At 49.4% G+C, this 21,494-nt stretch overlaps 1 protein-coding gene across 1 annotated transcript; it reads left to right on the top strand.

The window, feature by feature from the left end:
• Positions 1–3,964: 3,964 nt before the first annotated feature.
• On the top strand, positions 3,965–21,491 carry LOC130133587 (uncharacterized; the record flags this gene model as incomplete). Its single annotated transcript, XM_056302051.1, has 6 exons — positions 3,965–4,075; positions 6,807–6,951; positions 9,081–9,240; positions 17,692–17,840; positions 20,434–20,532; positions 21,364–21,491. Coding segments are annotated over exons 1-6 (771 nt in total), but the record flags the coding sequence as incomplete, so codon positions are not given.
• Positions 21,492–21,494: the final 3 nt, after the last annotated feature.

The following is a 21,494-nucleotide window of genomic DNA, read 5'->3' as shown; positions in this document are numbered from 1 at the left end:
GTTTAAGGAGGAGCTCGGTATTCCCTTGACGCCGGTGGCGTTTCATCTCTGTGTTCAACCTTCCGGATCCCGCCGCCGCCACCATTGTCTTCTTTCTTCTTCTTCTTTCGGCTTGCTCCCGGAGTCTCTGGGTCACCACGGCGGATTGTATAGTTTCCATCGGTACCCCGTGAGAGCGCAGCACCAATGGCAGTTGTTGTTAACCAGGACTCAACCGATCTGGTAGTGAGCGTCGACCGATCCGGTATGATTTTGTCAGACCGCGTAATGATTTGGCCAAATTTTACGTCGGATGCCCCTCCTGACACAACCGCTAACCCTATTCCATGGACTTAACGCCCACGTCCGTCGCCAAACCGCTGCCACCGACGTAACCGAGCATATTTCCGCCCGCTGCGGGATTCGTATGCTGCACCACGGGGCGACATCGCCTAACCGCTCGACCAGAGGGGCCGACCCCCTGGCTAGCGAGGTCTTTAGCGGTACCGACCGCCTGGGTCAGCGAGTCTTTAGCAGTACCGACCGCCTGGCTAGCGAGTCTTTAGCGGTACCGACCCCCTGGTCAGCGAGTCTTTAGCGGTAGCGACCGCCTGGCTAGCGAGTCTTTAGCGGTACCGACCGCCTGGCTAGCGAGTCTTTAGCGGTACCGACCCCCTGGCTAGCGAGGTCTTTAGCGGGTACCGACCGCCTGGCCAGCGAGTCTTTAGCGGTACCGACCGCCTGGCTAGCGAGTCTTTAGCGGTACCTACCCCTGGCCAGCGAGTCTTTAGCGGTACCGACCCCCTGGCCAGCGAGTCTTTAGCGGTACCGACCCCCTAGCCAGCGAGTCTTTAGCGGTACCGGACCCCCTGGCCAGCGAGTCTTAGCAGTTACCGACCGCCTGGCTAGCGAGTCTTTAGCGGTACCGACCCCCTAGACCAGCGAGTTCTTTAGCAGTACCGACCGCCTTGGCCAGCGAGTCTTTAGCTGGTACCGACCCCCTAGCCAGCGCGTCTTTAGCAGTACCGACCGCCTGGCTAGCGAGTCTTTAGCGGTACCGACCCCCTAGCCAGCGAGTCTTTAGCAGTACCGACCGCCTGGTCAGCGAGTCTTTAGCGGTACCGACCCCTGGCCAGCGAGTCTTTAGCAGTACCGGACCGCCTGGCTAGCGAGTCTTTAGCGGTACCGACCCTAAGCAGTACCGACCGCCTGGCTAGCGAGTCTTTAGCAGTTCACAGTAGCGGAAGGAAATCCGTTGCCCTTCCTGTCCGAGGCAGTGCCTTAGCAGCTTGCACTTCCGAGCCTCCTGCAGGTCGTCACGTCCCAAAGCTAAGAGGAAGTCCTCAAACGCCGTTATCCCAGGGAACTGCAGGATCACCGGGAACAGGTAGGAAAGGAGGGGGCGGTGGTAAAAAGAAGTCACACAACCTCGTTCGCTAAATATTCTGTTTAGAAAACGGCCAGACCTGAGCCGGGTTTTAATAAGCTTTATTCTTCCAACACCTTTTTTTTTTTACAACAATGCCGTAAACCGTACGGCTCAGCCATTTACAACGGTAGAGTCTATTTCCCATCGATGCAGAGAACGGTCAACTGAGCATGCGCAAGTACTCGTTGCCTCCGTTGTTTGGGTAGGTTAGGGTTAGGGCGGGGTTAGGGTTAAAGTTAGCTAATCAGACGCAGAGTAGGGGCGGGTCTTCCTAGAATCCTAGCGCCTGGATGCTACGCGGGGCGTGTGGAGGCATGGTAGAGGCATTTCGCGCATGCTCAGTTGACCGTTCTCTACTCCATTTCCGTTCTCTGCATCGACGGGAACTAGCCTCTACCCATTTACAACCAACGCTGTTAAAGGCATACGTCACGCGTATGCTGGTTACACTAGTAAATCCGCTCTGCAGAAACGTAGTCCACTGACTTCCGGTTTCTACTGCAGCAGTCATCGTAACGGTTTCCTGTTTGTTGGCGTGTGCTACTGACGATGGCGAGATTTACCATGGGTAAATGTCAACGACATGCACAGAATTGTCGACCAACTTTCACCCGCACCTACCAGCAAACGGGTGAAAAGTTTCTCAAGTTGTACATATCAAGTTTCGTCCACACTTATGAGGACGACTATCCTCATCAAGTTACGTCCGCAATCATTTGAAACTTTTCACCCGTTTGCTGGTAGGTGCGGGTGAAAGTTGGTCGACGATTCTGTGCAGAAGTGTCGTGGTAAATCCATGGTAAAGCTTGCAGGCGTCGCGAAAATGTGTCAATAGCGCGTGCCAACAAACAGGAAACTGCTATGACCGCTGCAGTAGAAACCGGAAGTCAGTGGACTACAGTTATGCACAGAGTGCATTCCCCACCGCTTAATCCCCATGTTCTGTTCACTAATCAGCAATGGATGTATTGTTCACCGGTCATACTGACCCAAGCCACCATTTGGATTTTATAGCGATACAATATTAATATTTATCTAAAATACCCAATATGTCTTATCCTTATCTCACTTATTACTAATACACCGTTTATGGTTAGTAGCTGTGATTTGAAGCGGGTCAGTTTGACCCAAACACAGAACACAAGGGTTAAGCAGACATAACAGTGTGGAGGTGGAGCGGGCCTGCAGGGCTCAGGAGTTGGACCTTAGTTGCTTTGAGAACTGGAGATTGTCTCGACGACGACAGACGTTTGCAAGGACGAATCCAGTTTAACCACAGAAACAAAGGTGGAAATGCAACCAACCTCTTTAGTGTGTGTGTGTGTGTGTGTGTCTGTTTGTGTCTGGGGGGTGGGGAGTTATTTTGCTTTATTTTCCTGGTGCTTGCTGGGGTTTTTTTTTTTGTTTTTGTTTCGCAACGTTTTGCAATATGAGGTCAAGTAACTACACAGGAATCATTTATAGTAAGCAGCTCGTCATTAGTGCATATTGCATTCATATTTCATTTGCAAATAAGTTACCGCGATGTTTGATTTAGTAGTATATGTTAGTCACACTGATTAACGTGAAAATCCAACTATGACTCTAAACTGTTGTTTTTTTCTCCCTTTCCCCTTCAAGCTGACAGATGAGAGGTACTGTATGCCAGACTCAGTCAGGGACCCTGTTACATAAAATGTTTACAGCATCTGGACGCTCTTCCCTCTTCTGTTAGTGGAGTTGTCATCTCAAGCGGTCGCAGCTAAAATATTTACCTTATATATTTGCGTCCCATGTTCACAAGGCTACTGTATACAGTATTACACCTGTCACACATCTGCTTGTAAATAAACCCGTCTCTGTATTATTTGTCGACGGTTCATCTCATGTCGCCAGGTGGTGAAACCCATTAGGACCTCGTGATGTACAGCCAGAGAGCTCGTTTCGATACTTATTCTGATATTTTGCCATCTGTCACTCCAGCGTCAAATGATGGCTTCCTGGCGTCCGGGTGGCGTGGCGGTCTATTCCGTTGCCTACCAACACGGGGATCGCCAGTTCGAATCCCCGTGTTACCTCCAGCTTGGTCGGGCATCCCTACAGACACAATTGACCTTGTCTGTTGTCTGTGGGTGGGAAGCCAGATGTGGGTATGTGTCCTGGTCGCGGAACTAGCGCCTCCTCTGGTCGGTCGGGGCGCCTGTTCAGGGAGGAGGGGGAACTGGGGGAATAGCGTGATCCTCCCCCACACTATGTCCCCCCTGGTGAAACTCCTCACTGTCAGGTGAAAAGAAGCGGCTGGCGACTCCACATGTATGGGAGGAGGCATGTGGTAGTCTGCAGCCCTCCCCGGGTCGGCGGAGGAGGCGGAGCAGCGACCGGGGACGGCTCGGAAGAGCGGGGGCGATTGGCCGAGTACAGTTGGGGAGAAAAAGGGGGGAAAAATAACAAAAAGTGAAAAATGATGGCTTCCTCGTTTTACAAACGGTGACTCTTCACGTGAAAGTCTGTCTGTCTCTCCACCTGTCCTGGCGGGTGCTTCTCTCTAACCTGTGGCTGTTTTGGGTCGCAGAAGCCGTACGCGTGTCAGATCGCAGGATGCACCAAGCGCTACACGGACCCCAGCTCCCTGCGCAAACACACGTCAAAGCCCACTCAGCCAAGGGCCTCCAGGAGAGAGAGACCAAGGTACCGACCACATCCACACCTTCTTTGTTTTTCCACACTTCAGCCATTTACACGACACACTTACTTACCGACGGGGGGACTAAAAACGAGTGCAGCTGCTCGATGACGCTTTAATGCCTTTGAACAGAAACGTGGCGTGAAACCCTGTAGTTAGGGAGGACGGTTGTCAGAATTATGGCAGGGGTGGAGGAGTCGGGTAGAAAGTGGGGAGGGGGGGGGTCGTTTCTTTTTTTGTTTTTCATCTGAGACGGGCGATTATTTAGAGCATGTGGAGCAGGAAGGTATAGGGAAGAGGGAGGCGATCCCCGGGGATGGAGGTAAAGTATTTCTTGAAGAGAAAATACTCAGGGGTAGTGGTGTATTAGTCCGAGAGAGAGAGAGAGAGAGAGAGAGGGGGGGGGGGGGGGGGGGAGAGGAGAGGAAGAGAGAGGAGAGAGAGAGAGAGAGGGAGAGAGAGAGAGAGAGAGAGAGAGAGAGAGAAGGTGCAAAGAGAGGTAGAAAGTGACTTTTGTAGGGTAAAAGGCAAGGAGAGAGAGAGAGAGAGAGAGGAGAGTGAGAGAGGAGAGAGGAGATGAGAGAGAGAGAGAGAGGAGAGAGAGAGAGAGAGAGAGAGAGGAGAGAGAGAGGAGAGAGAGAGAGTGTGTGTGTACCAGGTTTTTCTATCCTAATGGGGACATTTGGTCCCCATTAGGATAGAAAAACCTGAAACCACCTGCCTTATGGGGACATTTTTATGGGTCCCCATGAGGAAAAGGGTCTATTTTTGGGTTAGGACTTGGGTTAAGGGTTAAGGTTAGAATTAGGATTAGGTTAAGGTTAGGGTTAGGGTTAAGGTTAGGGTAAGGGTTAAGGTTAGGCATGTAGTTCTGATGGTTAAGGTTAGGGTTAAGGTTAGGGTAAGGGTTAAGGTTAGGCATGTAGTTCTGATGGTTAAGGTTAGGGTGAAGGGCTAGGTATGGTCAATGAGGGGTCCCCACAAGTATAGGGAGACGTGTGTGTGTGTGTGTGTGTGTGTGTGTTGGGCTTCACAAGGGGAGGGCAAGAGCAGTATTGAACAACACTTATCAGACCGGGGTGCATGATAAGGGGGGGGGGTGGTGTGGGAGGGGGAGCAAAAGCGGGCAGGGAAGGTTGTAAAGAGAGGGAAAGGTTACGCGAGTGTGTTTATGTTTCAGTAGAATGAAATACAACAATACAAAAGTGTATTACACACATCTCCCCAAAGAAGCGAGGAATAGGGGGCCTATTGTTCGGCCTTATCTGGGGCTTGTTTGTGTTGCGCTGGCCTCAAGTGACATGGGAGCGCTGCGTGTATTCCCATGCCTTGTTTGATTTGAACAGAACCACGTGTGCTGTGAAGCTGCGACACGGCCAACACGCCTTGGACGGCGGAGTCGTCTCCGCGAGGCTGGATGGGACTCTGAAATATCAAACGAGCACATCATAAATTCAAGCCTTTACGGCGTTGCGTAGCCGCAGAAGTGATGTGTCGCAGCCATCGGAGGTCTCATCTTCACACACGTTGTTGTGGTGAAACGCTCCGCCGGTTGCCCCCCCCCACACCCCCGTGTCTTTTGTTGCGGTACTTCGAGATGCCCTTCGCCTTGGTTTCCTCGGGGTGCCGGAGCTGTCGGCGACTTGCTTTGGAAACTCCTGGGGATGCTCCGCTGACGCCGGATAACGAAGCGAGTTTCTGTGGCCTTAACTTTGTTAGAAGGTTTTCAGATTCTCTTGCCTAACAAGGTTTCTGGATCTCGTACCCCGTGAAGCTGAATCGCAAAGAGAAAGCAGAGCGGGGTGGGGGAGGGGGGGGGGCATGTGGTTCAGGCAGCGCTTCCTTGAGTCCCTGCATCTTCGACTGATCTAAGCAAATGAAAGAGAATCACTGAATCATTTCAAAATGTGTCACGGGGGCCCGTTGCCCAGCAGCAAAATGTGTTTTGTTGGAAGACAACAAAACAAACAGCTTTAATGTAATTACACTCCTCCTCATGCACACAAGTACACAACGTATGATGGATATCATATCCCCGTATCCACTTTGGGGGAGGTCATGTTTCACTGCAGCTGATAATTAGTCAGTGATATCCGCTGGGATAGCAAAAAGTACGCAATTCATTAATGAGACATGAAGCGGTTAGCGCGGTCGCCCCACAGCGAGAAGGTCCTGGGTTCGAGCCCCGGGGTAGTCCAAACCTTGGGGGTCGTCCGGGGTCGTCCTCTGTGCGGAGTTTGCATGTTCTCCCCGTGTCCGCGTGGGTTTCCTCCGGGAGCTCCGGTTTCCTCCCACGGTCCAAAGACACGCAGGTCAGGTGACTCGGCCGTACTAAGTTGTCCCAGCCTGCCGCCCAGTGACTGCTGGGATAGGCTGCAGCATCCCCCGCGACCCCGACTGGGATTAGCGACTCGGATAATGGATGGATGGATGGAATGAAAATGGCATCATGGTAGAGCTTTGTGTCAGTTTAACCCGTGGATCGGAGCGTTTAAGTGTGTGGTGTTAGCGCTGGATCTTTTCTCCACCTTTTTCGGGAGCATCACTGTTTTATTTGCATTTGTTTTGTCATCTTATTTCTTTTTCTTGCATGGAGTATTGCCTTCTTGAGGGCCTAAGAAAGAGGTGCCAGATAGGCAGGCAGCGATCGGGGATCCAAATAAAAACAACGCTACGACTCTGGAGCAGCGCATATCCTTGTTAACCGAAGTCTCCTTATTTCTTCTGTTTCGGCAGGTTCCTGTACATTGCATGCCAGACTCCGAGACCTTGAGCGATTGCCTGGCGAGGCAGCATCTCCACATCGCCGCCGCCGTGCAGAGCTGTCCCAGCGGACACGGGGACAACATGTCCCCTGTGCCAGACCCGGACCACTTTGCAGGTAGTGCACGCCCGCGGATGGCACGGTAGCGAACGGCGCGGAAATCTGCTCTGGGTCTCCAACACCTCCGAGGAAATGAATGAAAAACAAAGACGGGGGTGCTGCAGCCAACACCTGGTCTGCAAAAACCATAAAGCTGTCTCTTTCATTTTCTCCCATACCCTCATTTGCTCCCTCGCTCTCTCATTCCTACGATGATAGCTCATCATGCCAGTGTTTACCTTGTCCAATTACCGGGCACGGACCGCGGGCGGGTTGGCCCCCTCCCCGCCCGTCCTTCAGCCTCTCCAAACCGTTTTTCCAGCCAAGCTCTTTTTCTTCCCCTTTGAATGGCTGAACCGGGCTCAAGAAACTGTCAGGTACACTGAGGCTCACTTGGCAGGGAGGAGGGGAGGGAGCGCGGCCAGGAGAGCTGTCCATGTCTATTACTTCAAACTACTTGCAGTTCTACCCAGAAGACTTTGAGGGAAAAGCCTCAAACAGCACACTACAAGCTATGTTTATTCAAGGTGAAACAAGCATGTCAGTGTTTAATTTTGAAAATGCCCTGGAGGGCCGCGCTCTTATTAGCAATCACCAATTCTTCCCCCATGTTACCTGTCGGCCGCTTCACATTCTCACTTTAGAAAAATAATGGATTGGAGTCAGGGAACACGAGGTCTAATGGAATTAATTCAAATGTATGCATGTATGTATGTATCATCTGTCTACCTACCTACCTACCTATCTATCTATCTATCTATCTATCTATCTATCTATCTATCTATCTATCTATCTATCTATCTATCTATCTATCTATCTATCTATCTATCTAGCTCTCTGTCTATCTCTCTCTCTCTCTCTATCTATCTATCTATTGCTCTCTCTCTATCTGCCTATCTATTGCTCTCTATCTCTCTATCTGCCTATCTATCTATATCTCTATTGCTCTCTCTCTCTCTATCTGCCTATCTATCTATCTATCTATCTATCTATCTATCTATCTATCTATCTATCTATCTATCTATCTATCTATCTATCTATCTATCTTTTGCTCTCTCTCTATTTCTCTATCTATCTGCCTATCTCTCTCTCTCTCTCTCTCTCTCTCTCTCTCTCTCTCTCTCTCTCTATCTGCCTATCTATCTATCGCTCTCTATCTCTCTATCTATCTGCCTATCTATCTATCTATTGCTCTCTCTCTCTCTCTCTCTCTCTCTCTCTCTCTCTCTCTCTCTCTCTCTCTCTCTATCTGCCTAGCTATCTATCGCTCTCTCTATCTATCTATCTGCCTATCTATCTATCTCTCTATTGCTCTCTCTCTCTCTCTCTCTCTCTCTCTCTCTGCCTATCTATCTATCTATCTATCTATCTATCTATCTATCTATCTATCTATCTATTGCTCTCTCTCTATCTATCTATCTGCCTATCTATCGATCGCTCTCTCTTTCTCTATCTATCCCTCTATCTGTGTATCTCTCTAGCTATCTCTCTCTATCTATCTCTCACTCTCTTTCTCTCTCTCTATCTCTCTCTCTCTATCTATCTACCTCTCGCTCTCTCTGTCTATCTATCTATCTCTCTCGCTCCCTCTCTCTCTCCCTCTGTCTATCTACCTATCTATCTCTCTCGCTCCTCTCTCTCTCTCTCTCTCTCTCTCTCTCTCTCTCTCTCTCTCTCTCTCTCTCTCTCTCTCTCTCTCTCTCTCTCTCTCTCTCTCTCTCTCTCTCTCTCTATCTATCTATCTACCTCTCGCTCTCTCTGTCTATCTATCTATCTCTCTTGCTCCCTCTCTCTCTCCCTCTATCTATCTACCTATCTATCTATCTCTCTCGCTATCGCTCTCTCTATCTATCTATCTATCTATCTATCTATCTATCTATCTATCTATCTATCTATCTACGGTTTAAGAAGTATTTATGCTGTGTGTGTGTGTGTGTGTGTGCGTGCGTGTGAACACTTTCTATGTGTATAATTTGTCCCCCCTCCCCCCTCTGCTAACACAATGTTTGGCACTATGGTGACACGCAACGCAGTATTGTCATCAGCTGCCCTTAAAGCTCAGCCCGAGCCAAGTGTTGAAAGCATTTATAATGACTCGGGGGTATATGTGTTACAGCCTTAACACATCATTTTCCGCTCTCTGTCAGGCATAAACTTCGGCACCAGCACCGTCCATAAGAGAGTGAGTTCGGAGTTCCTCCCCGCGGCTCTGGAGCCCTGCTCCAGCAGGTACGCTGGCTTGGAGGAGGACCTCGGCGCCAACAGTCCTCTTTCTTCTGTGACGAGCCAGGGGGGCATGAGAGACGGGTGAGTGCCTGGGAGACTCCGTCTTTAGACAGAAACTGTTTCCCCGCTGTCTTCAGCCTTCGCTTGGGGTGGATCAGGCGGAGCTGAAGTCCACGTGACATGTCAGCAAGAGACGTTTTAAAAAAGAACAAAAAGAAAGAGAAAAAAAACAATAGCCAAAAAAAGCCAACTTTCGTTCATCCAGGGAAAGTCGACTGGGCACGCACGGTCTTTTTCAGTGCTTTGCAATCACACAGTTCTGCACTGGGGAGCTGCCCAGTACAATAATAGCCTTCTGCTGTTGGCCTGCGAGCACTTCCAATGGAGCAGTTCGGGGTTCGGTGCCTTGCTCGAGGGCGCCTTATTGTTGATGAAGGGGAAAGCGTTTCCCACCTTCTGGTCATTAGGCTTTTTTTTTGTTTCTCTCTCTTTTCAACCCTCCATCTTACGATCTTCTTGGTCGTGTTCATATTTTGGTTAATTTCTACCCTCCAGAGCACTTTTTCAAAGACATCTCCTCTTTTTTTTTCTTCTTCTTTTGCTTTAACTCTCGTCTGCAAAACTCATTCCCAGATATGTAAACAGTGATTTGTGCTTATGCGTACATGAGTGAAGCGGGGACCTCGCCATCATCGCTGGAATTATGGCTTTGTGGTTTCCCTGATTGGGTAATTGGCGGCCACAGAACTTATATGTGCTGTAAATTGAGACCCATTTCAAGCTCAATAAAAAGTAATAGTGAGACGAAAAAAGACACAGCTACACAGCTGAGACGCTCCAGGGCAGCGGTTTGTCGACAATTAGGTAGCAAATCATTGGTCATTGAGGGATTGCTTGTAATCTCACTGTTATTGGCACGCCAGAACCTTCTGGCACGACATGGAAATGGCAGCCCGCGAGCATTGACTGAGCCACTCCTGACATATGTGTGATTGAACAAATGATCTGTAATGAAATTTCCAAGATTATGACCCGTATTTGGACTTCTTGTTTTCAATCACCCTCCGTGTCTTGTCGGACATGCTGACATGAGAGGAACTTTACAACCTGGGATACACGGGGCTGTGTTTTCACTCGCTGGGCTTTGTCGCCTTGTTTCGTTATCACGTGTAGTCATTGGAGAATAGGTTCACTATTTTTTTTGATTTTTTTTTTGAAACCGGGCCTCCTTAAAAAGTTGTCAGGCGTCATTTAGAATCGTAAAAACAAAAGCTCCACTTATCGCCTCAGTGTTGAGAAACTTGCCGCTTTGCTAAATTATCTCATTGGGCTTCAGCACAGTCCGCTGGGGCCATAAAAGTCCATGATATAAGTCCTTTTCAGAAAGGACAAGAGAGTTTCAAACCTCGCGTTGCCAGCTCTTTTGCAATGAAAGTAGCTAGCACTAGCGCCATCCATCCCCCCACCCGTACACTAGTGCCAAAAGTAGCTAAAAGTCGCCAGATGACGTCATGCGCTCGTTCGCACGTGGATGGCAGCATTATTCGCATAAAGCTTAGTGGTCGTGTCGGCTGCAGCGAGGGAGATCGCCTTAAACCATATGAAAGGGAGACAGAAAAATCTTTAGCCACATAATCACAAGCTCACTACAGGGACCGTCGTGTCTTCTTCCGGCTTGTTCCCCCTTTCCCCGGGGTCGCCACAGCGGATTTGATAGTGTAACCGAACGTATTCCCGCCCGCTGCGGGATGGATCCGGAGTGTACTGCACCACCAGGTGACATCGCCAACTGCTCGACTAAAAGGGGGCCGACTCCCCTGGCGATCGGCCAATGAGTCTTTTTGTAGCTTACAGTAGTTACCCTGTCCCGGAAGCACACCCCATTATTCCCGCGCTCCGAATAGACTTATGAGGATCTGCACACTTCTGGATCTTACCACTACCACCAATGCAACCGGGCATATTTCCGCTCACTGTGGGATTCGATCCGGGTGTTGCCTTGTGGCATACTGCACCACAAGGCGACATCGCTCACCGCTCGACTAAAGGGGGCCGATCCCCTGGCGATCGGCCTGTGAATGTTTTTGTAGGTTACAGTAGTTTCCATCGTACTCCGTGAGGGCACAGCATCGATGGCGGTCTTGTCAGTCCGCATAATGAAATCTTACGTTGGATGCCTCTCCTGACACAACCACAAACCCTATGGACGGGGGCACAGGCAAAGCGCTGGATGCCATGCCAGTACTCATGGACTTGTGCCCACGCCTGTCGCCATTGCAGGGACATTGTATATATAAAGTAAAATCTACAAAGGGAGGGAGAAGATCTAATGAACTTTTTAAATATTTACAAGATCAGACAACCCCGATAGCAAAATTGCTGTCGGGGTTGTTGGGTGTTGGGTGTGGGACCCGTCCCACACCCAACACTTTCATCCAGCCCACATACCGTGAGGAATGATGGCACTTGGGCGGTCCGCTCCTGTTTTCCAGATCTGGGCCAGAACCAAGCCATAGCAATGCTGCATGTGCCACATATTTGCCAAAGGTGGCCCATATTTGTTTTGTGATATTTGGGCCATATTCACCATTTACCACACGGGCCACTTCAGGGTCACATCCAGACCACATGTTGCCGAGAGCACTGCATCTTTGCCAAAAAAGGCCCACATGTGGTTTGGCATATTTGGGCCATATTTGCTATTATACATGTGGGCCACTTCAGGCTCACATCCATTTTGTCAGGGCCAGAAGAAGGCCATCAGTGCCGCATCATTGCCTGAAGTGGCCCACATCCGGATGCTATCTGGGGAACTATTTACATATTTACAAGCTGTAGGAACGCCCTAATCCAGAGAAAGTTTCACAGCGAGACCGGCAACGTTTAACTATAGAAAGTCAATACAACTTTTTGGGTTTTTTGCAACCGAACTCCCACTCCTACCGCGAGCAGCGTCCTCGTCCCTGGCCCACACGCCACACCCACTGACTGCCTGCGCACGGCGCAACAAGAGAGGGAGACCCCGTTTACACTACCTCTCCGACCCTGTTTACACTTGGTTTTACAACGCATTTTTTTGCGATCGGATCACAAGTGGACAGTGCTAAACACAAGTGTAAACGACCACCAAAACGTTTTGTGGACCGGTTCCTCAAACCACTCGCTGAGGTGGTCCGGGACACATTTGACCACATAGCTTTTGTAGTGTAAACGCTATAATGCATCCTGATGCGTCCCCGACAAGGACGTAACAGGAAATCTTCCTTCTTCGGCGTAACGAAACCTGATCACAAGTGGTCAGCAGGACGCATTTGGAGACGCATGACAGACACAGGTGTAAACGGCGACGTGTCTCGCCGTCCACTTGTGATCCGGTCGCCCAAAACGCGTTTTAAAACCAAGTGTAAACAGGGTCGGAAAGGCCCACGCTTCCCGTCACGTTTTCATGACTCGTATTTCGCGTTTCTTTTTCTTTTTATTCTTCTTATTATCTACGTATATGTAAATGTGTTCAGTAAAGAATGGAGAGAAAAACAATGTGTGTTTCCGCAAACACGTTACTTCGGTGCCATATTTTTTTTCTCCTCTGCGACCGGGCCTCCTGTTCTCACAAGTGTACAGATGTTTGTAAGGCGTCCGCTGCCGTTACAAATCATTTTTTCTGCTATTCAAAACATTCTGCATAAACAGGAATTGAATAAAGCCACGTGTGAGCTTCACATTTATGAAAAGGAGATTTATCCTGCTTGCCGAAGGCTTACCCGACTGCCCCGCTGCACCCCGAGAAAATTCAGCAGAGTGTTAAGTTTCTCAACGCTGAGGTGATCGCTCAACTTCTCGTTTTTCTGATTCTGAATTATGCCCGTTTTATTTCTACATCTGTTATTATGACGGTGTCTACCTTGCCCACACTGAGCTTACTGCACGCCTGTCTGTCCTGGAAGAGGAATCGCTTCTCTAATACCTTTTCCTGGGATTTCGTTCACTTTCCCCCCCCCCCCCGAGAAGGTTTTCTCTGTGCATGTATACCTCATCCAAATTGAGGATCTAAGGAGTGAGGGTGTTGACTGTTGTCGTTTTCTGTGTCGGCCTGTTTTCCGCTGTGTAAAACCCTCCGAGACCCGACTGCGATTTATGGCTCCACAAATGAGCTGGAGTATACTTTACGGTTGAAAATCAGACGGCACGGTGACACCGCTGTGCAGATGTAAACCGAACGCACTGTCTGCAGGAAATCGGACCCCCCGTATCCCCTGAATTCCCCCGCTTCCTTCTCCGCTCAACGTGGACGTTTCTCCGACGTGTTTTATACACAAACGTACTTGGCCGGTGAAAGACCAAGTACCACCACACGGCAGATGACGCAACGGCCCCGGTGTCGTGCTCCGGAGTGAGCAGTCCCACTGAAAACCCAATTCGGATGACAAGCCAGTGTACTAATCCACGCCCAGATCCAATCAGCTAAAATGCATCAGTGAGTTTTCTGGCCCATCTCACAGGAAACGTCATGTACTGTCTAAACAAGCTATGACGGGGTTGACTGTGCGAGTCTGGGAGTGTGTGTGGCTGAGTTCGTAAGACGGATCAAGCAGATTCTGACTGTGACAGCTCTGAAAATGGCCTTCATGTGTGCAATACTGCGGCGTCTTATAGCCCGCGGATCCGCGGTATGGCGAAAACCTCAACGCAGTTGCACCACAGTCTGTCCGTCGACGTCTTCTTGTGCGGAGAGCGAGGATGTCATAGAATCCCAGCGGTGCCCGTGGTACACGGCAGCCCGCCAAAGCCAGTACCAGACAGGCACTTGTTTTTCCCCCCTCAAAACGCCTCAGCGAGACGTTGAACACGTGAGCGGTAACGCGGCTTCACGGCATCGAGCGCTGACCTCATAGTCGGGCGCGTGTTTGCTCTGGCGAAGACGAGGCGTTTTAAGTTCTTTTAATTATTAAATAAGTGGCCTGTCCATCAGCGTGTATTTGTGATGAGTGGTGTTGTGTTTGTGTGTTTTGCGGTCGGGGTGGGGGTTGGCGGGCTTGGAAGAGACTGGGCCTGGCTTTTGGAGCTGGGTATCCATCAGATACAGGGCGACTTACGGGGATGGCTCCTGCACAGAAAGAGCATTATGCACTCGGAGCGAGGAGGAGTACTGAAGTTTACTTTGCAGAAGCTCCGAGTGACATTAAATCCAAACAGTTGGTTAAACCAAAACATTTGACTTCCCCGGACAACTTTGTGTAACTGTGTTCTTGTATTTTGCCCCTGTGATAAAAGATGGAGGCGCCTCTAGCTGCCCAATGGGTAAAACTTGCAAACTAAATCTCTCTTGTTTGTACTACATACGCAGAACTATAATCTCTCAGATCCAGCAAAATTCTGTATTTCAAACAGATTCCTGACAGGGAAAAGCCCTGATCCTTTAATAAGGCGTGGGGCTTTTGCCTTCTCCAAGCTTAAGCTGAAAATAAATAGTTTCGGCAGGCTGGCACCTATGGTGAATTTGCCCTCCTCCGCCGTTCCAGCCTATCCCCGCTGCTGTTGAGAGGTAGCCATGGCTTGAAAATAATGTACATATAAACTACACGATGACAACATAAGTAATCTCAAACACGGCGTGAGAGATTCCTCTCATACCACACGCCCCCTACGAGGGAAGGCAGCTGGCAGTAGTTAGTCAGATCCTCTCTGGACTCCAAGCAAAGAGAGACAGAATACACATACAAAAGAAAGAGAGACACACATTTGGTATTAACTCTGATATCAGATACATACGTGCACACATGTACATACATACATACACACATGCATGCATGCATGCATACATATACATACCCACCTGTACATACATGCATACATACACAAATAAACTTGCATGCATGTATCCATATACATAAATACACACATATATGTGCAAACATACATAAATATACATACACACATACACACATAAATATACATGCATGCATGCATACATACACACATACACACATAAATATACATGCATACATAAATATACATACATACATCCATACATACATATACATACACATACATATATAATGCATGCACGCATGTATAAATATACATACATACACACATACATACATACATATACACACATACATACATACATACATAGCATGCATCAATATACATAAATACATACATACATATAAATAAACATGCACACATATATACATAAATATACACACATGTATATACATATGTACAAAACAATCAGTCCAGCAGACAGACAGAGACAGAGTGGTCCAGAGATTTCCTCTGGCCCATATGGAGAGAGAGAGAGAGAGAGTAAGATAGATAGATGGAGAAGTTACATAAATACGTAACAATCCATTAAATATGATTGATAGAGGGAGGGAGAGAACGAGCAAGGCAGCGGGAGAAGACGAGGGACAGAGGGGGAGAGAGAGAGAGAGAGGGGCTGACAGGGAAGAAGAGTGAGTGATGAAGGGGGGTTTACTGGTTGAATATTGACCAGTGTGTAACTGTTTCCCATGGCTGTGCTGACAGCGTCTCTGGAGGCCTGGTCTCTCTGTTAAAGTCGTGCTTCTCAGAAGTACGGGCACCCTGACCACAGGATGACAAATCGAGCTAGCAGACCACGCGGGGCAAGGATAAGACATCTCAGCTATGCTGCTGCAACGTTGCAAGAATGTAAGCGATGGAGCAGACCCGGTTGTTTATAGTTAAGGTCAGCTCCATATGAGCTAGATGATCTTTCCGGAGCCCGGGGGGAATTTGGAGAAGTGTTGAATTCTTCGGGCTCGCAGTCATCATGGCAAAGCCGTGCACATTCATTTCAACAGTCGTAGTATATCAAAGCCCGCTTTGTTTACATAACCTTACACAAAGCCTGGTCTTTATTACCCCGGGAAGCCGCAGCCATCTGTAACTTATATCAGTTTGGGTTTCAGAAAGTCCTTCTGATTAATTCTGGCTTTTATTGTATTGCTCCCCTGAAAACATTGACTGTTAAAGTTAAAGCGTTGTCATTTGACATGGGAAATGGGTAATAAAGGGAACTGGGGAGGGTACATGATACACGTATATAACGTATATATATGTGGGAAAACAAAAACTGAACATTTCCTTTTTATAGCAGAAATAAGAAGCATGAGCGTGAGCCTGCAGCTCCTTTTTTTTGCAAGATTGCCTTTTAAGTATTTTATACCTTTATTGCAAAGCGGCAGCGGAGGCAGATGGGAAATAGGGGCGGGGGGGAAGAGGGGTATGACTTGCAACAAACATCACTGGCTGGATTCGAACCGGCGACGTTGCGACCATGTGATCCGCGCTGTAACCGTTCGGCTAATGGAGGCTCCCCCCCCCCGGCCATTAGTTCCTTTTGACAAGGCCTGGCTTGTTTATGAAGCCCACTAAGACCCCTGCAGCAGAAAGCCAAGGCCATCTGCCCCTCGGGGGACCAATACACTACAGTACATCATCCAAGAGAGCTCTCAGGCCCACATGAAATGCTGAGTGCGAGCCCTTGAAGGGGGAGATGGGGTGTGTGGGGGAGTGGGGGCTCGAATACCAAACCGGGGGGGGTTTTAAGCTTCCTATCTCCTTGGAGAGAGATTCCATTGCCTTCCCCCCCCCCCTTCTTCTTCTTCTTCTTCTGCTGCTTCTTCTTCTTCTGCTTCTTCTTCACGACTTGGCTGCACTGACTCAGTCGTTTCCATGTTGAGTCAGAGGACTGTTTGTGCACAGTCAGCACATTCCTGCAGCGTGGCGATGGATACAGCTCCTCACAAAGCCCGCCTCTATTAAACCGCCCGTCAACCCCCCCACCCCCCCTGCAGATGGAAAACGTTTCCTTATATGCTAAACCTCTGCCGTTTGTCCGTTCGGGGTGTTTTATATGTTTGTGAGCCGTGGCACTTGTGGACCCTCCCGCCCGGCCGCCCCCGCGGAGAACAGCTGTTTGCTCAACTCCAACCCAAGAATTTGGTGTAAAGCCGAACGTGTTCTCTGTTGGGCAAATATCGGCCCTGCCGAGGTGTCTTTGAGCAAGCCGCGGTTTTCCCACCAGCTTCGGAGGCGCTAATGTGTGGCTGTGCCCCGACCCTCTCCCTGCAGAGAGGAGCCAGCAAAAAGACAATCAATACAGGTTCAAATTATTGGTATTATTATCATCATTGGTAAGGATTTTGTCCTATTATAATCATTAATGCTGTTTGTCCATCCATCCGTCCATGATCCATCATCCGCTTATCCTGCTCTCAGGGCCGCGGGGATGCTGGGGCCTATCCCAGCGGTCACTGGGTGGCGGGCGGGGAGACACCCTGGACAGGCCGCCATCATCCTCATCATGAATAGCTACTCTCTATTACTCCTGTTTGGGAGATTGCATCCAGAGCAAAAAACTGTATAACACCCCTTTATGTGATATAATGTGGACAAGTATATGCCTCAATATGATGTCTGTGATCACCGCTGTAATTGACCTTTGACCTTTTCAACCACTGACCGGCAAACTAATTCAGCTCATCTGGTAATGCGTTGCAACAGGGACAGACGGGCGTCCTCGTACATGGCCGCCAACGTCAGCCCAGTGGGATCGTCCATCGACTGCCCCCCCGACAGCGAGGAGGCCATCCGGGCACACGGCTACCACAAAGTCTTCAGCCAGCACCAGCAGCTACTGTCCGACAACCACGGTACCGAGAGTCACCCGAGTGCTGATGTTCTTTTATAACGTGTGTATTTGAAAGGATGTACTTTGGGTTTGAGATAAAATCATTTTAAGAATTAGGGACGTGGGCGTCCAGGTGGCGTGGCGGTCTATTCCGTCGCCTACCAACACGGGGATCGCCGTTTCAAGTCTCCGTGTTGCCTCCGGCTTGGTCGGGCATCCCTACAGACACGGTCCGCGGGTGGGAAGCCGGATGTGGGTGCGTGTCCTGGTCGCTGCACTAGCGCCTCCTCTGGTCGGTCGGGGCGCTTCTCAGGGGGAGAACAGCATGATCCTCCCACACGCTACGTCCCCCCCGGCGAAACTCCTCACATCGGCAGAGCAGGCGGAGCAGCGACCAGGACGGCTCGGAAGAGTGGGGTACTTGGCCGGGTACAATTGGGGAGAAAAAGGGGGAAATCCAAAAAAAAAAAAAAAAGAAAAGAAAGAAAATTAGGGATATCAGATTGCCGATCCAATAAACTGACATATCCGGATGTGCGTGTGTGTCCTGGTCGCTGCACTAGCGCCTCCTCTGGTCACATAATGGTAATTATGATTATTGTCGTCGTCATTATCACTTGCAATATTTGTAGCGGTCATATTAGTGGGACTGCTTTCTTGTTTGCTCGTTTGAATGTGATTTTTTTTCTTTTTTTAGTAATTCCTCACTCTGTGCTCCTCTCTGTCTCACCAAGGTTGTCCTCATTCTGTGTTCCTCTCTGTCTCACCAAGGTTGTCCTCATTCTGTGTTCCTCTCTGTCTCACCAAGGTTGTTCTCACTCTGTGCTCCTCTCTGTCTCACCAAGGTTGTTCTCACTCTGTGCTCCTCTCTGTCTCACCAAGGTTGTTCTCACTCTGTGCTCCTCTCTGTCTCACCAAGGTTGTCCTCACTCTGTGCTCCTCTCTGTCTCACCAAGGTTGTCCTCATTCTGTGTTCCTCTCTGTCTCACCAAGGTTGTCCTCATTCTATGCTCCTCTCTGTCTCACCAAGGTTGTCCTCATTCTGTGTTCCTCTCTGTCTCACCAAGTTTGTCCTCATTCTGTGCTCCTCTCTGTCTCACCAAGGTTGTCCTCACTCTGTGCTCCTCTCTGTCTCACCAAGGTTGTCCTCATTCTATGCTCCTCTCTGTCTCACCGAGGTTGTCCTCACTCTGTGCTCCTCTCTGTCTCACCAAGGTTGTCCTCATTCTGTGTTCCTCTCTGTCTCACCAAGGTTGTCCTCATTCTATGCTCCTCTCTGTCTCACCAAGGTTGTCCTCATTCTGTGCTCCTCTCTGTCTCACCAAGGTTGCCCTCATTATGTGCCCCTCTCTGTCCCACCAAGGTTGTTCTCACTCTGTGCTCCTCTCTCTCACCAAGGTTGTCCTCATTCTGTGCTCCTCTCTCTCTCACCAAGGTTGTCCTCATTCTGTGCTCCCCTCTCTCACCAAGGTTGTCCTCGTTCTGTGCTCCTCTCTGTCTCACCAAGGTTGTCCTCATTCTATGCTCCTCTCTGTCTCACCAAGGTTGTCCTCATTCTATGCTCCTCTCTGTCTCACCAAGGTTGTCCTCATTCTGTGTTCCTCTCTGTCTCACCAAGGTTGTCCTCATTCTATGCTCCTCTCTGTCTCACCAAGGTTGTTCTCACTCTGTGCTCCTCTCTGTCTCACCAAGGTTGTCCTCATTCTGTGCTCCTCTCTGTCTCACCAAGGTTGTCCTCATTCTATGCTCCTCTCTGTCTTACCAAGGTTGTCCTCATTCTGTGCTCCTCTCTGTCTCACCAAGGTTGTCCTCATTCTGTGTTCCTCTCTGTCTCACCAAGGTTGTCCTCATTCTGTGCTCCTCTCTGTCTCACCAAGGTTGCCCTCATTCTGTGCTCCTCTCTGTCTCACCAAAGTTGTCCTCATTCTGTGCTCCTCTCTGTCTCACCAAGGTTGTCCTCATTCTGTGTTCCTCTCTGTCTCACCAAGGTTGTCCTCATTCTGTGCTCCTCTCTGTCTCACCAAGGTTGTCCTCATTCTGGGCTCCCCTCTGTCTCACCAAGGTTGTTCTCATTCTGTGCTCCTCTCTGTCTCACCAAGGTTGTCCTCACTCTGTGCTCCTCTCTGTCTCACCAAGGTTGCCCTCATTCTGTGCTCCTCTCTGTCTCACCAAGGTTGTCCTCATTCTGTGCTCCTCTCTGTCTCACCAACGTTGTTCTCATTCTGTGCTCCTCTCTGTCTCACCAAGGTTGTCCTCATTCTGTGCTCCTCTCTGTCTCACCAAGGTTGTCCTCACTCTGTGCTCCTCTCTGTCTCACCAAGGTTGCCCTCATTCTGTGCTCCTCTCTGTCTCACCAAGGTTGCCCTCACTCTGTGCTCCTCTCTGTCTCACCAAGGTTGTCCTCATTCTGTGCTCCCCTCTCTCACCAAGGTTGTCCTCATTCTGTGCTCCTCTCTGTCTCACCAAGGTTGTCCTCATTCTATGCTCCTCTCTGTCTCACCAAGGTTGTCCTCACTCTGTGCTCCTCTCTGTCTCACCAAGGTTGTCCTCATTCTGTGTTCCTCTCTGTCTCACCAAGGTTGTCCTCATTCTGTGCTCCTCTCTGTCTCACCAAGGTTGTCTCTATGGAGATGGAAAAATGGTCCCCCCAGCAGCCGACGGAGGCTTCGAGCTGAGCAGCTATCTGACAAACCCCTCCGCACCTCACTCCGCAGGTTAGCCAAACTGTAGGACGGGTTGAAAGGTCGCGTGACTGTACTGCGCTGGTAACTCCCATCAGTCATTTTAAATATAAGGATTTCATTTTCCAAACTGCTTCCCGAACCGGATCAGTCCATTTCTCTCAGTGGTTCTCAAAATGTGGCGCATGCAGCATGGGCGGTACGCAGAGCGCCTCCTGGTGGTACGCCGGGTTGCTCCGGGATCTGTCGCATGCTCTGAGAAATTGGCAAAGCCCAAGCAAAATCATTAAAACTAGTTTATCATCCCAAAGCTGTGATTAGCGTATGTAGTATAATCAGAGTATAAGCGTTTATCTTCATTTAGCAATTGGAGGCGTGGTTCTGTCTGTCTGCCCAAGAGGTCCACTTACACGTGCCTTCTTTCTTTTGTCCCCATGACGGAGGAGTGGTCAGTTGGAGATGTGTGTGTGCATGTGCTCGTGGTAGTTGTTGAGATTTTTCTACGGTTTAGTAAATTGGTGGCTTGTAAGGTGGCGCTTGAACGTAGGTGGTGCTCGGAGGTTCTGGTTTGATCAGACGTGGTAATCGGTCGATAAAGTCTGAGAACGACTCTTGTCCAGAAGCACGTACTTGTCAGCTAAGTCCCTAGTTTGCCTGTGACGAGTCTAATGACTAGCGTATAAAATTTTGTAATAAACTTATCCGAACAACTCACAGATGTCTTGCAAGAAATGATTTCGAAGTAATATCCCCAAACAAAATGATCCTAAGTTGGGCTGCCCAGCCTTCCTAAGAACAATGAAGGAAAAAAAAATATTGTGAAAATTATGTGCTTGTCCACTTCCCCCCCCCCTCCCATCACAGGGTTTGACTTGTTGCAAGACCTCCAGGGCCAGGCCGGAGGGGGTTACGCCATCTCCCCTTGTCCAGATGAAAGTTTCCTCTTCCAGGCAGGAGGGGTTGACCGCTGCCTGAGCCAGATCTACTCCATCTAC

The sequence above is a fragment of the Lampris incognitus genome, unplaced genomic scaffold, assembly GCF_029633865.1.
Source record: "Lampris incognitus isolate fLamInc1 unplaced genomic scaffold, fLamInc1.hap2 scaffold_386, whole genome shotgun sequence".
NCBI lineage: Eukaryota > Metazoa > Chordata > Actinopteri > Lampriformes > Lampridae > Lampris > Lampris incognitus.
This window is presented reverse-complemented; position numbering and strand designations above follow the sequence as displayed.